Raw genomic sequence first — 19,138 nt, forward strand, 5'->3', positions numbered from 1 at the left:
GTATCAAATATAAAAGCTCTCATAGCATTATATTCGTCATTTATTGCATGGTCATAGCATGCAATAAATGACTAGATATAACGGTGATGCATGAATTCAAATGGCATATTTTACTGTAGCAGCCGGTTAAGGGGGAACTATTTTTAAACTGCTTCACATATAATTAGTTATCGAGTTTCTAACCTTTGGGTTTAGATCAAAAGAGGAAGGAGTGAAGCAAAAAGTAAAGTTGTACTGCACAAATTCATGTTCAAATTGTAAGACTTTTGATATGTTACAAATAGTTAAATCAACTATTTGATGAAACGCTTAATGAATGACTTTGCCTCCCAGGATTTACTGTTAATCTGTAGGGACTACATGCCACCAAGTCCACCTTCAGCTCTGTGTGGCATGTTTTACATAAAATCTCACTGTAGTAACTCAAGCAATCAAATGAATGAGGAGTGAATTCTGTATACATTTCCAAAAAGTAGAATTAGAAGTTCTACTGCATGTGAAGTTGTACTTTGTGCCGTATTTTTGATGAGTGTACTCAGTTACTTTAGTTACTCAGTTACTGTCTTTGTGAGCGTATGTTGTCATTGGGGGGGGTGTATGCATGTCATTTCCATGTTGCAAATGCGACCACAGTTGTTTGTCGCAGTCACAGTTGCGTGTGTGTGGCACTCTTATGTTTTGTGGGAGGCGGGTGGGCTGACAGCACAGGCTGTCAGTGAGATGATCATGAAAAACCATCACTGTAAGAAGTGTGATTGAACACATGCGGCGTTTCACGCATCTGAGGAGAGACAGCGATTGAAAATGACAAAAGATCGAAAAGAGAGATTGAAATTGAATGAGGGTTTTCCTCTGTTGCAGGAACCCTCTCCTCCCTTCTCCTCTCCTCTGTCCTCTCTTCTCCTCTCCTCTCCTCTTCTCCACACCCAGCAGCCCCAGTGTTATGATGGATCAGATGTTGGGCTGGGTGGCCAGACCGGAAGTGCTCCCCTCCCCCCTCTGTGTGCTTATGTAAACGGAGAAGCAGAGAAAGAGAGAGGGGAGAGCTATTTTTAACCCAGGCAGGCTGCAGAAGGAGAAAGAATGAGCGACTGTGTTAGAAGAGAGAGACAACTTCAGCATTATTGATGAAGGTTGTTAGCATTAAATGAAAATGTCAACCCTGGATCAGCACAGGAAAAGTGAGGCCCACCATGCACACCTCCTGCCTCTCTCTTTGCAAAGATCACCTGACCCGTGTCATGATCGGGAGGGGGGATAAAATCAGGAAAAAAAAGGGAAGAAGAAGTTGACATGGCACTGATGCTTTGTCTCTGTGTGATTAGAAGGAAGTCACTGAAGCTTCACCGGTTCTCTTTTTGCTCCGTCATGCTCCGCCGTGATGCATCATTATTGTTGCTGTTTTTCCCCTATGCATTGAGGATGCACTCTAACTGTAAGATGTTCAAATGCAAAGTCCACTCAGTGCCTCGTTGCCCCCTCTGCCCAACAGGGCTGAGGCGAAGGGTTTGTCAGGTTTCTATTGTCTCATCATATACAGTATAGCAGTGTGTAAGTGTCGCTGTAAGTGTAAGAATTTTCAAGATAAGTGGAAAAGAGAAAAAAATCGTAATTTTTATTTATTTATTTTTTCAAATTGCTTTACTCATCACTTCACAGACTCTGTTACCTCATACACATAACAAAGGCGAATCCAAGCTTCTTTTGGGCGCTCCCTTGCTAACAAACAGCATGCCACAGTGGATGGCTTCCCATACTTGATTTATGATTTTTATGCTGGTTATCCTTCCTGACCTAATCTCCGAGGGTTTTTTGTCTCCTGCTCGTCTTGAACCAGGGATCTTTTGCATGTCAGACAAATGCATAAATCACAAATCTATGGGCATAGTACAGCCAGGGGTATTATTCTAAGTTTCTTATATTATTTGTATAATATTCCTAACCTTGCAAATATCCAGGCTTGCAGTGGTAAAATTTGCAAGACAAAAATGGTACATATATCCAGAAAATAAGAGGGATTCTTTGAGATTTAAGACACAAATTTATAAGAAACAGATGTTTAAAAGAAAGAAAAGTTGCTTTTATTTTTGCCGAGCTTCCACATCATGTCAAAGTGGGACGTTAGAGGTTTTGTAGGCCTTATTTGGCGAGTCACAAATACACAACAGTGGTAGTACAGACTGCACTTTCTACAGTTTTACTGCTACTGCCATGTTGGATTCCAAAGTTGGAGTTGGTGTGACTTTGCTGACTTTCCGAGTGGGAAGTCCAACTGGAGGGGGCGTTTGAGTTGAAAATCCAGTGGAATTCTGACTTTCCACTTCAAATGGCATGCAGCATCATTCCTAATATAAGATGGACTATTCAAATATAGTCTTTTTTGCAGTTGGGGTTAGCAATAAGTGTTTATTTTATAATAACCCTTACATTTCTTATCATCATAAGAAATGTAAAGCATTTTTAAAAACCTCTGTGAAAGGGGAATATCACCTGTCCAAAGCTTCAGTATGGTGAGCGCAAATTATATTATTATTTTAAGAAAGATTTAATTGGATCAAAGATCAAGTTGAAACGTATCTGACTGCTGTTCCCAATTTTATAAACTTTAGGAAATATAAGGTTTGCTTTATTTTTTTCCCCTAAGGGCATGCTGGGTAATCTGGCCAGGTAGTATGGCAGTGTGGAGGAGGCTCTGTGGCTACAGGACACTCAACAAGATGCCATAAAAAAGAGAGGGATTAAAAAGAGAGACTTGTTTAAGTGTTAGATACTTGTTAACTCAGAGAGGGTTAAATATTTGTGTGGTTTCTTTTATTTATGTGGTATTTATTGTATGACAACATGCAATTGTAAAAAGTGCAGCATGGCTAATCTTTTGAAAATACTGCCATATTGCTCAAAAATATTCCCAAACTTTTTCAATAATATCATAAATTTCACGCATTTTTCTTGAGATTTTATTTTTTTACCTAAACCTCTGTAAATTTCAGGATTTTTCCTCATTAATTTACCAAATTAAGAGAAATCACAATTAATTGTTGAATAAGTACCTGATTTTAAATATGTCGAGTCTTGCACATATTTTTGCAAATATTTATTTATAATACACCTCTTTTATTTTATTTTTATTTTTGATATTATTATGGCTTATTGGAGGATCAACTAACTGTTTTAAAGTCATGTCCTTAGTTGTAGCTTCTTGTCATCTCAGTGAAACATCTAAAGGTTACACCTTTTTTCCATGTTTTGTAAGACTTTAGTGTGGGTGGTAAGCAGATTTCATCTTTGGACAGAGACAGATATGCTTCTAAGCTAAGTGGCAGCTTGCTTTTTGTCTGCAGAGGCATCGTCTCCTCCATCTCTAAAAAGCAGATTGCCACCAAATCTGAGCCCTTCCTTCAAATGAGAAGTAGAAAGACGCTTGTACTTGTGGCCTAAAGACAAAGAAATAATGCAAACATGTGGCCAAAAGGAAGTTATGGAAAACTAAGCCAATAATGAGATGTTGCTGACCAGTTGGAGACAACTGCATATTTGGAAACAGTGAACAAAGCTGTACATACTTTAGCACAAGTCCTTTGTAAGCTTTACACAGTCTTCACCTTTTGTGGATTTTTTGAAAATACCATGAATCATTTTGTGTTTGTTTATGATCATTGCTGATCATATGAAGATTGTTTTCCTGTAAGCTCTGTTGCTCACACCGAGAGGAAAAAATTGACTGGAGATCATTCTTTTAACTTTAAGGCAACATCAGCCTGAACTTAAACATTTGCTTCCCTGACTTTGTAACATGTAACAAACTGTACATCCAAAAATAAGTACATTATTCATGTAATTCCTCCGCAGGGGTCTTGTTTCATCTGTCTGACCCTGCTGTCATTTACACCGTCATTCTTCTTTACCTACCCTCTTTCTTCCTGTCTCACCTCCTTACACACACCTTCAGTGTGGAGTGGAGCTGTCAGGAAACAGATAATAAGTGAAATAAGGTTAATTGAGTTCACGAGAACACATTACGTAGCTGCTTTTATTCTCAATCTGTGAAAAATATAAATGAAAGCTAATTTGAGAGAAAATGTTTTTTAAGCATTTGCTGAAGCTGTCAGACCGACTTTTATTTCTTTTTTTAAACGATTGATAAAAATGATTTGATGCAGAGCGTGAACTTTCTTCCAGGATATGCACAAGCATGTAAGGCAAGCATAATTGTTTGAGCTTTTCAGCCATGTCGACACACTGAGGTCAAGTAAAAAAAAAAAAAAACCCCAAAAAACTGCTGTAATCAGACACGGACAAGTTGCTGGTATAGTAGCCGGTGCACAGCTCCTGGTATGTGGCTTAGTAAACACGGAACAACGTAAAATTGGATAAATTAATTATTTAGTCTCTTGAACCAGAACGATATTGATGTTGTATATTGTTTAGGTCTCCTGTTACCTTATTGTCTGACTGCTTTTTTATTTTTAAATGACAGTATAGAGGTACCCGTTGTGTTAAAATATGACGAGGAGTACCTGACCTGAAGCTGGGAGTGAAGGTGTTTTGTTTTTACAGGCTTTTATTTTGAAGGACTCTTGCGAAACAGACTTTTTTATGCATTATTTTATGAAGCATTCCTTCCATATGCAACACTTTACTAACAAAAAAAATACATAGAATCTTAAACATGAGCCCCAATGAAATGCTAATGTTCCATTTGTTCATATATTAAAGTGGATAAAGTAATAATGTATTTGGGGGGGAAAGTAATTTTCTATTACTTTGTTAAAAATTAGTTGTGCCATCTATAATGCAAAATAACGTCAGGATTTTGCATAAAATAATATAAACAGCGCCACGCCATAGATTTGCAACACCAGATGTAGTGGATTTTTAATCTCTGCTATATATTTTGTTTGGTTTTCTTCTTCTCAAATGTTAGGAGTGTCTTTTTTTTAAATTGGGGGTGTTTGTAACTGTAGGAGAAGTCACTCAGAGACGTTACGTTTGTGCCGCCTGGCCATGATACCGGCCGAGAGTTACCACCGTGTTTATTAATTGTGGATTCTTTGAAACGTTATCCCAGCGATAATGTGCCAGAGTCCCCCTAAAGTACTTCTTTGGCACCCTCGTACTCCTCTTCTCTCCCCCCGTCCTTCCTCTGCTCTCGCCTCTCTCTGTCTCTCCGTGATGTGTGGCGGTGTTTGTGCAGGGACAGAAAATGGTTGAGATTGAGTCTCTGACTCATCCTGAAGGAGGAGGGAGGGGAGATGAGGGATGGGGGCAAAGACGAACTGATTTTTTTTGTGTTTTGATGGGGTGGCAGTGTCACTGTGTGTTATCCTGAAGATGTTTAAATGAAATTTCCAGGTGTGTGCAAGCTGCAGATGTTAAATGTGTAAATGTGTTTGGAGACGGGCAGCTGTGGGAAACTTTGCTGCTGCTGCTGTAATCTCGCCGTCTTGTGATTTTTCTGAATGCTGTTTAGATGTCTCGTGTTTACTTAGTTACTTTTCCTTTATTTTTCTTCTTGTCGTTGTCTTTCTTTCATTGAGTTTTGTATTCTTTTTTACTTTACTGTACGGGATTTGTATTTTCCTTTCTGGTCCTTTGGGGGGTTTTCTTCATTTTTATGCCTCATTTAAGGTTTCTTCGTGACTTTTCTCTGGGCTTTGTCTCGCTTTAAAAAGTTTTCTTCATGCTCTTGTTTGTTTCTTTTTTGCTTTCTTTTATTCTTTGATTTCTGATCATTTGTTCATCAATTAATTTCATTTTTTGTCACGTTTCTTTCCCATCTTTGTCAGTTTCTTTAAAGTTTTTATGCTCTCCTTTTACTTTTCTCTTTATGTTCTTTTTTTCCTCTAAACTTTCCATTCTTTTATTAATGTTTCACTATCCTGTTAATTTTTTTTTATTTTTATCTTTGATTCTTCTCTTTCGTTCTCTTTTTGTCTTTCTCTTTCACTCTGTTCTCGTCTCCTCCTACCTTTCCTACTCTTATAATCTGTTCACTTTTCTCTGTTTTCCTCGTGTGTTAGTTCTTTAATTGCCTTCCTTCTTTTTTTGTCCTTTTCTTCTCTCGCGCACTTTTCCCTCTGTTTCCTCTAACCCACTCCATTCCCTGAATTTCTTTCTTTCTGTCTCTTTGTTGCTCGCTCCATTCCTCTCTGTCCCCTTCTTCTGCCTTTCTTCCCTTCTTTTCCCTCTCCTCTCTCTGTCTGTCTCTCCCTCTCTCTGGCCTCTCTCCAGCAGCACAAGATTTGGAGCCGATTGTCTATTTATAGCGCCTGTGGTTCTGTCGCCATGACAACCAAGCTGGAGGCCAGGGCGCCAGGGAGCTATTTTTGGAGCAGCTCTGTAATGTCAGACATAGCCTTCTCTCTCTTTCTTCCCTCTCTCTCTGGATGTGGTGTGTGTTTGATTAAGGATCGGCTGGCGAAGCCTTCGGTTTGGTCAGCTCGTCGCAGTGTGAAGCGCTAACGTACAAAGAAGCGGTAACCCCCTCAAGTCTTGCACCGTCCCCCTCCCCCCACCTACCTATTACCTCCACCTTGAGGAAGCACCGAGACCATTTTTTTGTTGGGTTTTTTTTGTATTTATTTTTTTGAGTGGGCTCGGTGCTTCAGAGGCTTGTAAAGCTTCAGTTTTCTCTCGTGCAGCTGAGATTGATTTCAGGCGCCTTAAGTGACACGTTTGAGTGTCTGCAGTGAGATTTGCAGCAACAATAAAGACACAATTTAAAGCCCTGTTAACGTAAAAAAAAATACTAAACTGCATTTTTTGGAAATCTGAAAAAACAAATTTAAGTGTTAATAAATGGCCAAATTATTGTCAGTAAAATTGACACTAAACTATATTTAAGGATTTAATACTTAAATTTACAATTTTAAAATGTAACCTTTTTTTTTGTAAACTTCTAATAATCTTTTAATTTGTTTTCACAGTTTTCCTGTTTTACAGTTTTACTGTTAATCAGCTTCTCGGGAATGTGCATTTTCTGTATTTGTAAAGGTTTTTGAGCGTCTTCATTTTTTACTTTTGTGTAAAGACATGGTGGTTGAACTTCTGAAAACTTGCTTGGACATGAATAGATTTGAGGAGATGTGGAAAGAGGCGCTTTTTAGGGACGCAATCCTGCTCGCTGATTTGTGTGTGTCTGCGTGTGTGTTGTCACACAGCGGAGCTGCTCGGACGCGGTGGGGCAAAGTTTTCCAGATGCTGTGTGTTTGTATCTTGTTATACTACAAACCCTGATACAGGTTAAAATACTTTAATTATTACTCTGGTACTATTAAACTGTTAACACAGTTAATGTGTTCTTTGATCAAATACTGGCTTTTTTTTTTTTTAAAAGAGACATTTCATAACTGTTTCTCATATGAAGGTAATTTAAAATTAAAGTACTATGATCTGAAAATTTGGCTCCCTAAAAACATAAAAACCTGCTCCGTCCTGTTACGTTTGATCTGTTTCTGTTTTATCCTTACCAGCTGTAAGGTTGCAGGCCGGACGACACAGTTGTGTGTCAGAGTAATCTAATACTGAGTAGAGATGAGGACGTATGAAAGCTCATAATCTGAGTAATCCTTTGTTCTAATACTGCCACTTTTACAAGATAAATGCATTATGGGAGTGTTGTCAGCTATGTTGGGACAGTGCGCTGCTGCTGTTACGTTTTTTTTGTTTGTTTGTTTTTCAACACATGAAAAAAACAAAAACAACTTCATCATGTTCAAAATTACACGTGCAAAGCAGATCCAGTTAAAAGGTGTTTTCATAGCAGTCCAATAGGCTTTAATTATTGTAGCAATAATATAGAAGAAATTTGGTAATTGAACTTTTGTTAAAAAAAAGTCTATTTTTTAAAATATAATTGATAAAACATGTGATTTTTATTTTATACATTTGAACAAGCATATTTAAATATCCTTCAGGGTTGTTTGTGTGGCAATAAAACAATGAATCCAAATAAAGAATTGAAGTAAATATGACATTTTAAAAATATGTAAATGCTAGAGTATTTATTTTTCATTTTTCCACAATCGTGGCCTACATTTATTGTATCTGCAAAAAAGAAGAAGAAAAGAAACCCAAAGAAAACAGAAGAATGAATTTTAGCTTTTCTTGTAAATACTGGGTCATTTTTAGCTACCAGACAAGTGACCTGTGTATATTTCCAGAGTTTAAGTCACCCTGTCTGCTGCCCAGAATAACCCTGTGGATATACATAACACCGTAGACCTCTCTGTTACTGGGGCAGCCACTATTATTTAGTTCATCTTAGTAGGCATGGTTATTATTGGCACTTCTCCTATTAATAGGGAGAAGTGCTAAAAATTGAGCAGTGTGTTTGTCCTGGGCGTGTTGATGCCTCAGACCGGAGCTGTAGATAAACAAGATTTTGGCCTCAGCAGATGTTGGGGGCAGGCATGTTAACTCTCATCATTAGAGCTGTAGCTTTCACCTTCACCCAAAATGAAAGTTTTGTTGTTGAGGTGCTCACTAATAATGTAATGTTATGGGCTGAAGTTTGACTCGAAGGTGCTGAGGTGTGGGAGCACCTGAGCCACTTGGCCCCTGCAGAGAGCGGCTGGTACCAGACCGGCTGACTGCCTAATGGTCTTTCTGTGTGTTTTACATGAATATCTGTGTCAGTGCGCATTTGTGCAGAGAAATGCGCATGGCCCGCTCTTTGTCTCTGCGAACCCTTTCTCCTCCCTCTCCTTCCTGGCTCAGGGGTCTTTTTGTCCATTTGTCCAGCACTGTAGCGCCTGCAGACGCAGCCCCCCGTTCCTCTCAGTGTGTTACCTGCAGCCCTTCTGTCACATTTCACCCCTGCCCGCAACATTCCTAGTTATCTCAGAGGGGGCTGCATACCTGTTCTCTGAGAGGCGGCTGCAGGCCAGTGTCTTGCCTTGCTAGTTGTAAGAATAGAGCGTAGACAATTATTCAAAGCAGACAGCCGGGCGGGCCGGGGAACAGAGTGGGAACGCAGTATGTTAGCAACTACTCTGTAACAAGCAGTCAGGGATTACTTAAAGCATTTTGGTTGGTGAAGCTTTGCAGAGATTTAAAATAAAATTGGTTAGATGAAGTTGCAAGCAGTGCTTTAACACATCAAAGCCATGTCTGTTCATTTTTTTTTATATTAGCAAGCATTAACTGTGTGGCTACACTTTAACACTACTGCACTATAACCCTCATCCCTGCTTAAAACATGCTGCTCAGGGGAAAGCTTTAATATTTAAATATTGTTCCGGAATTTTGTGAAGTAGAAATGCATCAGAATAAGGTACATTAAAGTACATTAAGGTTAAAGTACAATAAGGTACAATAAAGTACATTTAGCATATTTGGTGTTTTATTTTAACAATTTGTATGGAGGTAATTTTCAAGTTTCTTTCTACAGAAAGACTCCCATTGCATTTCAAGCTATATCTGTCGGAGACCCTGTAATTATTTGTACTGCATTTCACGTCCATTCAGTATTTACTTGAGATCTTGTTGTTTAATATAACATGGTAACACACACGAGGAAGGGCTAAAGTTTAATATGCAAATGTTTAAGTTTGAGAGCAGAATCCGTGATTGAAACATTTGCATGATATTAAAGCTGCGATTGTGAAGTTTTCAGCTCAGTTTCTGTAGGAAAACTGCAGCACTTGTGCTCGATCAGTGCAGGCGAGTGCGACACTGCTGCTTAAAGATAATCACCAAATTCCTTTCGGTATAACTGGCCTGAATTCAGCTCACTCCTCTTTCCATGCCACAGCTGAGCAACTCTTCTTTGATAATGTTTACCTCTTTACATCTGAAAGTCCCGTCTGGACAGCTTGGAAGTTTAATTTTCCACCTTCATTTTATTTACATGCATGTGCAGTGGCTCGAAGGGAGATGATAGGGAAGTTGTTTTTTTTTCCTGTGTGAAATTTAGGCAATCTTATTAATGCTGGTGTGCATGTACACGACGGGTACTAGTGTAAAAGTGTCTGTGGTCCAGACAACTCCGAAAGAGTCGTCAGGCTGCCTCACACACCTTGAAAGCATACACCCGTTCACACAGACCATTAACATGCATTTGGGTAGGCGCTCTTCAAAATATGAACGCGCTGTAGGCCTGCATACCCACCCACGCACACACACACACACACACTCTTCTCCTTCTGTGCAAGTACTACTACAGCAGCTCCATTGACGAGGCTTCTTCAGTCTGACAGAGCAAACGGCTGCCGGTGACTCAGACTGGCTGCCTCTGATCTCGCTGCGATTTCAAACACTCGCCCCCTCGTGGCCATTCAGGGACTCATATCCTCCATGTTTCCCGAGCTCTCATTGCTGTGCTCGGCAGCAGCGCTCGGCCTGTGTTTGTGTGCGTTTTTGAAGCCAAACTCTTCCAGTCTGATAGGTTGGTGAGTTAAGGAGGATTTTAAGTTGCGTTTACAGTTCAGTAGGTTTTATTTTGAAGATTACTGTGGTTAGTTAAAATGGACTGATTTACTGTGAAAGTAAGCAATACATTAGTTTTATTGTAATATTGTATATATATTTTTTCTATACAGTTCCAGCTGAGATTTAAAAGCTTTTGTGTTGTCTTTGCAGCTTCCTAGACCGGATTGATGTGGTCAGGCAGAACGACTACACACCCACTGATCAGGTGAGGCAGTCAGCACTCAAACACCAGTTATAACAGTTTTTATCATTTTTATTTAGTTTTGTAAGTTTCAGTTATATTCTGTTATTTTATTGTTTAAAAATGTTCACCAGTGTTTAGTATATTCTATAATGTTCAAATTGAGCAAAAACGAAAATGGAGAGTAGTTTTTGTTTTCTATTCCAGTTAATCAAAATGTTTTTTTCTCTTGTAGCTTTCATTTTTTGAGTTTTAGTTCACTGTAATAACACAAACAGGATTGAAGGTGATGAACCACCAGAGCAACGCCTGCCAGACATTTGCATTTATTCACCAAACTCAAATAATATTGCAATAACAACCTGTAAGCAGATTTTCAGGTTCCCATCATGACACACTCATGCTCTGTGTATATTATTTGGAGGCACCTGTGCCTTCCCTTCTGTGACGTGTCAAAGTTTAATCTTGGGGAAACTCGAGAAGAAGTAAAAAGTGTGAGTGTGTTTAACTGTGTAGCCGGAACCAGACAAAGGATGTGAACTGCAGTACACGTCATATCATACGTGAAACGAGCGTGTGCAGATGGAGAAGTTCACGTCCCAACGACCCGTGTGGACGTGGAAAGCATGAAGAGACCTTCATGACGGCATTGTAATTACGCATCACCACTGAGGGCAGCAGAGCCGTGCACAGGGCATGTTTGCATATAGAAAATGTGTGTCGTTGTGTTTGCAGAAAATTATAATTACCACATTTGTGGCAGTTTTTAAAATCATAGTTGGTGAATACTTTCTAGATTTTTATGTACAATCAGCTGTGATTAGCGTAGAAGCGAGTAAGAACAGTGCCGTGGGAAATGGAAAGTGAATATAGAAAAATTAAAAGTAAAATGAGTGTGGAATTTATCTGCTTTTATTTGATTTAGATAGCCAGATAAAACTTTGAATTTGATTGTTTTTGACCTGTTTTTACAAAAGATCTACTCATCTACAAACACTATTCATTATTAGGTGTTATTATTCAGTATGTCTTATTGAAAATGGACTATATGCACAGCTTCTTTTTAAACTTATTTTATTTATAATGTGTATCAATACGGATAAGTGCATAATATGAACTGTGTCACACATCCCGGCATTTAAGTTTAAATGCTGTTCCCTAGATGGACTTTCAAGACGCACGCATCAGTTATCTTTATTTGTTTTATTTCCTCACGAAAGTCGACTTCTTGCCCATTTACTGCCATTTTATGCTTCATTGTCCACTTGTGCTTCCTTTAACCCTCCTACTCCTTTTTTTTTTTTTTCAGGACCTGCTAAGATGCAGAGTACTGACATCTGGGATCTTCGAGACAAGATTTCAAATAGACAAAGTTAATTTCCAGTGAGCAACCTCAATGTTTATTTATCACGATGTGTGCGATAGAGCGAAAGTAAAAAAGTCAAATAAAAGGATTAATACTGTTTTAAAAGTGTAAATATAAAACTTTTTAACTTCCTCTGTCTCTCAGTATGTTCGACGTTGGAGGTCAGAGGGATGAACGGCGAAAGTGGATCCAGTGTTTTAATGGTAGGAGATGATCCTGAATTATTTCTGAAGTATCTAACACTCACTTTGCTGCTTTTTTCATGTCATTGGGTTTATAAAGTTACTAAAGCAGATATATATGTAGTGTTCAGCAATCCGTAACTGGATTGAAGCATGTGCGTTCATTTAAAGTCCAAGTTGAGAACAAGGTTGTGTATCTTGAGTTTTTGGGTATTTTTATTCATAGTGGTTTTATTAATCCTGCTCTGTGTTGTGTGCCGCAGATGTGACAGCTATCATCTTTGTGGTGGCGAGTAGCAGCTACAACATGGTGATCAGAGAAGATAATCAGACTAACAGACTACAGGAAGCCCTCAATCTTTTCAAGAACATTTGGAACAACAGGTCGGAGACAAATTTTTCTTTGGACACATTTCTTTCTTTTCTGTTTTTGTCTTTTTTTGTTTGAAGGTGAGGAGACAAAAGGGAGTCATAAAAGCCAAGAAATGTTGCTAAAAAGACTATAGAAACTAAATGCTGTGACACTTTGGTCCCTTTCTAGCTCCCTTTATGTAGAAGGTAAAGGGAGCAGACATAAGAGCAACTTAAGAGTGAAGTATATGATTACTGTGACTGGTAGTTTTCCATTGTTTGGGCTAAAAGAAAGTCATATACAACAATACAATACAATAATAAAACTTTTACTTTGAGTTGAGAGGAATGCCTAGTTACAAGCCATCTTGCACACAGCAGGGAAATACGGGGGAAAAAACAAAGATAAAATAGGATCAAAAGAACATGAGACATGATGTGAGCTTTCTGTTAGCTGTGCAAATGAAAACACAAATCAAGCTGGGAAGGTTTGTCATCTGAGGGGCTGCTGCTTTTGCTAGTTTGGTAAGAGAAGTCATTTCTTTTCAGAGATAAGTACAGTAAATTTAAACAAAGCGCTCGATACGTTTACGTGAACGGTGCACTAAAAAATTCTTCTGAAAATCAAGAAAATGTGAAATTTCTGATTCAGGGTGTATATGTAGAGGGACAAAGCTCTGAGCAGACACCATGTCCGCCTTTGACTCCATATGGACTGTTTATGGCAGAAGCTCTAAGACCTTTTTAACCCAGAACTCCAGAGAGTAAATTATTGCCGTGTTCTCCAGCCAAAGTCTATTAAAATGTAATTTCTACTTTTAAAACAGTGACTCTCCAGCAACACATGTTTTGGGTCTGAAACTAACCTTGGTCTGAACTTGCTCACTTCCCTCCGCAGGTGGCTACGGACCATTTCTGTAATCCTCTTCCTGAACAAACAGGACCTGCTTGCTGAGAAGGTTTTGGCAGGAAAATCTAAAATTGAGGAGTATTTCCCAGAGTTTGCACGCTACACTACGCCTGATGATGGTAAGGCTGGCGCTCTTAGATCTGCTCATCTTCATCTTGCTGTCAGTCTTTTTTTCCCCCCAAACATTATCCCTGATGATATAACATCCCCAGAACTGTCCACTTTAATACAATAATATTTATATAGTTCCTGTTAACAACTTTCATCTCAAGGAACAAGTTAGAGAGCGTACAACATCAGAGGGAGAAGCTGTATTATCCAAAAGTTCACTATGAACAGGCACTCCAGAGAGACCACCAGCAGACCGAGACTCAAAGAGGGGAAACAATCCAGAGATGACAAAGAAACGGAAGCGTGGCTACAGCATGAACAAAAAACTGGAGAGTACACTTTATGATGTGCAGATGTTGCATATAAACCGACCAGAGCCAAAGCCAGAATAACAAAGGGATGGTTCATGATCACCTAATACAGTCCTCCCTGGGAGCTGGTTCCACAGCAAAGCAGCCTGATAACTGAAGGCTCTGCCTCCTGTTATCCAGTTAGATCGTGTGTCCGTGTGACTTCACGGCCGGAGCTCTTGGTTAGTTTGAGTTCTGAGTGCTCCATCGAAATGTCACACATGCTAACGCCCGCAGTGCACTGACATGTTAATATGTAAACATGCTGAGGTTTTTCTCCTCACGCTCAGTGAGAATCAGTAGTTACGGTCCTGAGATCAAGTAAAGTATTGGCCATTTTTACCAGTTTAACTCTAATGTGGTTTATTCTGTGGTAACAGTGCTGCACCGTGTGACTATTTAATGCTGCAGCGTGAAGGTGACTCGAATGTGACCAGATTTCTTCTTCCAACAGCAATACCAGAGCCAGGTGAAGATCCCCGTGTTACCAGGGCAAAGTACTTCATACGGGATGAATTTCTGGTGTGTACAAAAGTCAAAGAGGCAAAACAGGTTTTGCCTCTTTGACTTTAGTTTCCCTTTTTTCTATTCTTTATATGACATAAAAGACTAATATGAGGTTTGAGTTATATTCCTGACAAAATTCCTTTAGAGGCTGATTTACATGGGATGTGGTTTCCAAATTGGCTTGAACTCCACTCAGTCTCTCTACTCTGGCACTGCTGAAGGAGCTGAACATAGTTTCAGTGTTTTTGAGCATTTGATGGACCGCTTATGTCCCAGAGATGTAGATTTTGTCACTACACCAGAGTACATAAACTATCAATGTGTATCAGTGGGTGAGTATAATACCTGCCACTGGAAAAAAGTTCTCCCTCAGTTTGGTGTTAGAATAATTATATTTTAATGAGTATACTGCATATATAAGTGTTCTCTGATTTTCGCCCATAAGGTTTTTTTTAACTTTGGATATTAGGAATGTATGACAGCTCAATAGTTACATTAAAAAAATACATGATAATATAGAAACGATAATATACAGATACTCCCTTCTATATAATAAAAAGTGGTAGACAAGTTTAGATCAGCGTTACTCTGCGGGCATCGTCAGTACCAACTAGTCTTTGTGTGTCTCTTTTCTCAGAGGATCAGCACAGCCAGCGGAGACGGGCGGCATTACTGTTATCCCCACTTCACCTGTGCGGTTGACACAGAAAACATCCGCCGCGTCTTCAATGACTGTCGCGACATCATACAGAGGATGCACCTACGGCAGTATGAGCTCTTGTGATTGGCAGCGGCGTCCAATCTTACCTAACTACCTATCATCATACCTAGCTAAACACCCCCTCCCGACCAGTTAGCCAATCACTCATCCACTTCCACCAACTTCACCTAACATCTGAGCAAGCAACTGAGCGCCTTGCCCTCCCCTCCACTCCGATACAGCTTCTCCCGATAAACACAACTGCAGAAAAGCTGAACAGCGGAAAGACTCTTTTCAAAACAAAGGAAACGTTGTTACAGATACACCACATCATCAACTATCAGCCTGGACTGACTGCTGTACTCAGCCACACTTTGACCCAGGAAAGAGGGTCAGGACTGGAATCCCTGAGTGTAGGCGAACTCTCCTTTTAGCTCTCTCTCAGTTAAATGAACACACATGCTCACAGGTACACAAACACACACAGATATGAGAGACGACTTCAGATAGGTTTTAATACAGCAGTAAGACGCATACACTCTCACAGAGCCTTTCAAAAGTCAAGTTCTACTGCTTTCCAAAGTCGGCAGAGGCTAAATTGAATAATGCCTTCTGAGAGGGACGAGTTTATTCACCTAGTGCTGAACACGAAGGAAGGGAACGGCGGACAGCGAGGGTGGCAAAATGATACAGAGGAGGGCTGTTTTGTGCCCAGAGATGGACAGATGGACTAATTGACTAATGGCTGCCTGCGGACGTGAGCGTGACTCTAACAGAAGACCACACGGCTCTTCAAGAATCCAACCAAGGAGGGATGCAGAAAACAACAACAGAAAAAAAGAAAAAAAAATAAACAAGATGAATATCATACAATGCATAAACTCATGCATACCAGTGAACTTCATGCAGTGCAAAAAATCCAAGCTATATATATAGATATTTATATATGTGTGTATATAAATATGTATATATATATATATAAATATATAAATATAAATATTATATATTCCTGTAATAACGCAATTCAACTTTTAAGTTTTTGTTAGTTTTTACCCCATGTTGTGTGTGGGTGTACACTGTGTGTGTGAGATCTGCCTTTGTGCACCATTTAAACCTCCAACAGCCACACACACACATACACACATATATAAAATATATACATCCTCGCCCCCTTTGCTCCTGCTGCTATTTGACAACTATTGAATATGTGGAATTTTTATTTAACAAGGAAAGCATGACGACGCAAAAGGAACGTACGAAGTTGAAGAAACGACTCGTCGGGGCTGGATGCGACATTCTGACCTGGCAGCACACACGGACACACTAACACACACACCCGTGCACATGCACTCACAGGCCTCCTTGTCCACACTATGACCCACCTCCACACCGTTTACCTTTCGTCTTGTTCTCTCACTTCTCCCATTCCCACCTCCTCCCTTCCTGGCTTTAAGTACGTCTGTCTTTATTTTACTGCTGGACTATTATTCCTGTACAGACTGTAAAATGTATTATTTTGTACAACTTTATTGAAAAAAAAAAAAAAAAACTTGTAGAAGATCCCTGTGCCTTGATCACGACTGTACGTGTAAAAATGAGCTAATATGTAAGTTATGTTTCACTGCGCTGTACAGCTGGACGGGTCTGTCCCACCTCGTCCGGGCTAGCTCACCCCTCCCGCTGGGGAGGGTGGTTGTGGGGTGGAGGGGGACGGGGAACGGGCATCGGATCGGGCGGAGGCCTTTCGTCTGTTGCTTAGTTTCCATTTTATTCCCACATTTGTTTGTTCGTTGATTCATTTGTTTTGTTTTGACTCTCCTCTGGTTTATATGATAGCGTTGGAAAAAAGAAAAATGAAGGAAAAAAGATAAGAAGACACACCACTTTAATGCTGTGTAGTGAACGATACTGAATCCTAACACAATTTAATATATATATATATAAAATATATGTCAGATTTTATATTTTATATATATGTACTGTACACTTACCTCCCCATCACCCTTGTGAGCTGTCGCCCGGGTTTCCTTTGCTTTCTGTCCGTAACCTGCAAATATTTTCAGGTGGTGGCAATTCTGGGTGCAGCGGGGTGGGTGTTCATTTCTCTTTTTTTTATTTTTAGCTTTAACTCTTTTGGAGAGGAGGGAAATATCCAGTTGCAAAACATTGCTTGTTTCTACATAAACCAAATTCTTTTTGCTCAAACAAGAGGAAACGGTTGTTTTAGTCTTTGGTTTGTTCTTAGAAATCGGTATATTAGATCAACATTACACGAGCTGAAGCAGTCGCTGTCTAACACCTCAGCCACGCAGTGAATCCAGTCCTTAATGATTAGTGGGGGGGTTCATATTTTATTAACCTTATTTTCTTTTCTTTTTTTTTAATCACAAGTGGTAACTGTTCAGAGTATATCATGTTTTATTCATATAGAGAAAGAACAAAGAGTGCATAACAAATTAAAAAATAAAAACAAAGTCACATATACACTCACCAGCCACTATATTAGGTACATCTTGCCTGTACTGGGTTGGACCTCCTTTGGCTTCAGAACTGTCTTAATTCTTCATGAAGAAGGTGCTGGAAAAAGATTCCTCAGAGATTTCAGTTTATAGTCATATGACAAAATCGCACAGTTGCTGCACATCCATGATGCAAATTTCTCATTCCACCACATCCTAAAAGTCCTCTGTTGGGTTGAAATCTGGTGGCTGTGGAGGCCCTTTGAGTACAGTCAATATTTTAAACACGTTGAAGAAACTAGTTTGAGATTATTCAAATTCTGTGAAATTGTGCTTTATATAAAGGAGATGGTTCAACTGTGATCATAAAGGAATGGATATGGTCAGCAACAATACTTGCTGTTTAAAGTTTGGTACTAAAGGGCCAAGAGTGTGCCAAAAAAAGTCCCCACACAATTAGACCACCAGCAGCCTCAAGACACTCACACACGGCAGGATTTATCCGTGCTCTCATGTTGTTTAACCCAACGTCTGACGTCTGCAGAAAACAAGACTCATCAAGACGGAACATTTTTCTGCATACCTTTGTTGTAATGAGTTATTTGGGTTATCGTCTTACCTGTCTTGCCTTCCTATCAACTTGAAGCAGACTGGCTATTATGCAGAGCACCTCTGCTCAGTGGATATTTTCTGTTTTTCAGACTAGTAGTAGTCATTTTAATTAAAAAAAACTCAAGGTAAAAATTATTAAAAGAAAATCAATTCTACAAATACGAAAATATAGAACAAGTGAAAGAGCAGCATGTTCACAATGGACTTGACAGAAACTACGAGGCACCTCAGACTTGACTAAAAGGTGAATTTCAAGAAATGATTGCTGCTTTCTGGATGAGCCCTGCAAAGTCTTGTCAACTTTGGTTCTTAGTCAAGAGCTGGGGTCTGAAAGAAGTTTTGAGGAGGACCTCAGTGACCTAGAGCCACAGTATGGTATTAGAACTATTGTTCTATATTGTGGTGCTGGCTGATCCATGGAGTTCTTTAAAAGCAAATGATAAATAAATTAAATCTGTGATTTGCGATCATCCCAAAAAGTCAAAGATTTTCTTCATACAGCATAAGTCAAACGTTTCATGGCATTATCGACTAATGTGGCAGCGTGGCAGATCCACATGTTGGCAATAATAAATATTCTCTTTTTGAGAGATGTAGCCAAAGAGTAACATGTAACGAGAGAGAAAAGGGAATAAAAGAGGACCTAAGATGGAGCCTTGAGGAGCACCACATTTAATGGATTTTCTGTAAGTATATAATTATAGGCCTGGAAACCAATGTCCCTTCTTTAGTTTGGGACATTGGTTTCCAGGTCCATGGACTATTGCTTTTACCAAGGTATACCTCATAACTGGCAACAGAGCGTATGGTTAGTTTTGATACTTTTTTTATGCTTTTTATATTTACATATTTGCCAAAGTCACATACGAGTGGGGATTTTACAAGAAAAAAATTATATTTTGTAATTGAGTTTCTACAATATTTGCTAGTTTTCCATAAGTCATTTTTCCTGTATGTTGTACATCTTAGAGCAGTGAA

General features: G+C 39.3%; 1 protein-coding gene across 3 annotated transcripts in view; it reads left to right on the forward strand.

Annotated features, from left to right (window-relative positions):
• Positions 1–17,304, forward strand: part of LOC113021946 (guanine nucleotide-binding protein G(s) subunit alpha-like) — a 54,518-nt gene extending 37,214 nt beyond the window's left edge. For all 3 annotated transcript variants that reach the window (XM_026166839.1, XM_026166838.1, XM_026166840.1), the window contains exons 6-12: positions 10,582–10,636; positions 11,922–11,995; positions 12,123–12,181; positions 12,424–12,544; positions 13,410–13,540; positions 14,337–14,404; positions 15,027–17,304. In XM_026166839.1, the coding sequence (XP_026022624.1) occupies positions 10,582–10,636; positions 11,922–11,995; positions 12,123–12,181; positions 12,424–12,544; positions 13,410–13,540; positions 14,337–14,404; positions 15,027–15,173 (655 nt within the window). In that variant the 3' untranslated portion in view covers positions 15,174–17,304. The remainder of the gene's footprint in view (positions 1–10,581; positions 10,637–11,921; positions 11,996–12,122; positions 12,182–12,423; positions 12,545–13,409; positions 13,541–14,336; positions 14,405–15,026) is intronic.
• The last annotated feature ends 1,834 nt before the right edge of the window (positions 17,305–19,138 follow it).

This window comes from Astatotilapia calliptera, chromosome 5 (genome assembly GCF_900246225.1).
Source record: "Astatotilapia calliptera chromosome 5, fAstCal1.2, whole genome shotgun sequence".
NCBI classification, from domain to species: Eukaryota; Metazoa; Chordata; class Actinopteri; order Cichliformes; family Cichlidae; genus Astatotilapia; species Astatotilapia calliptera.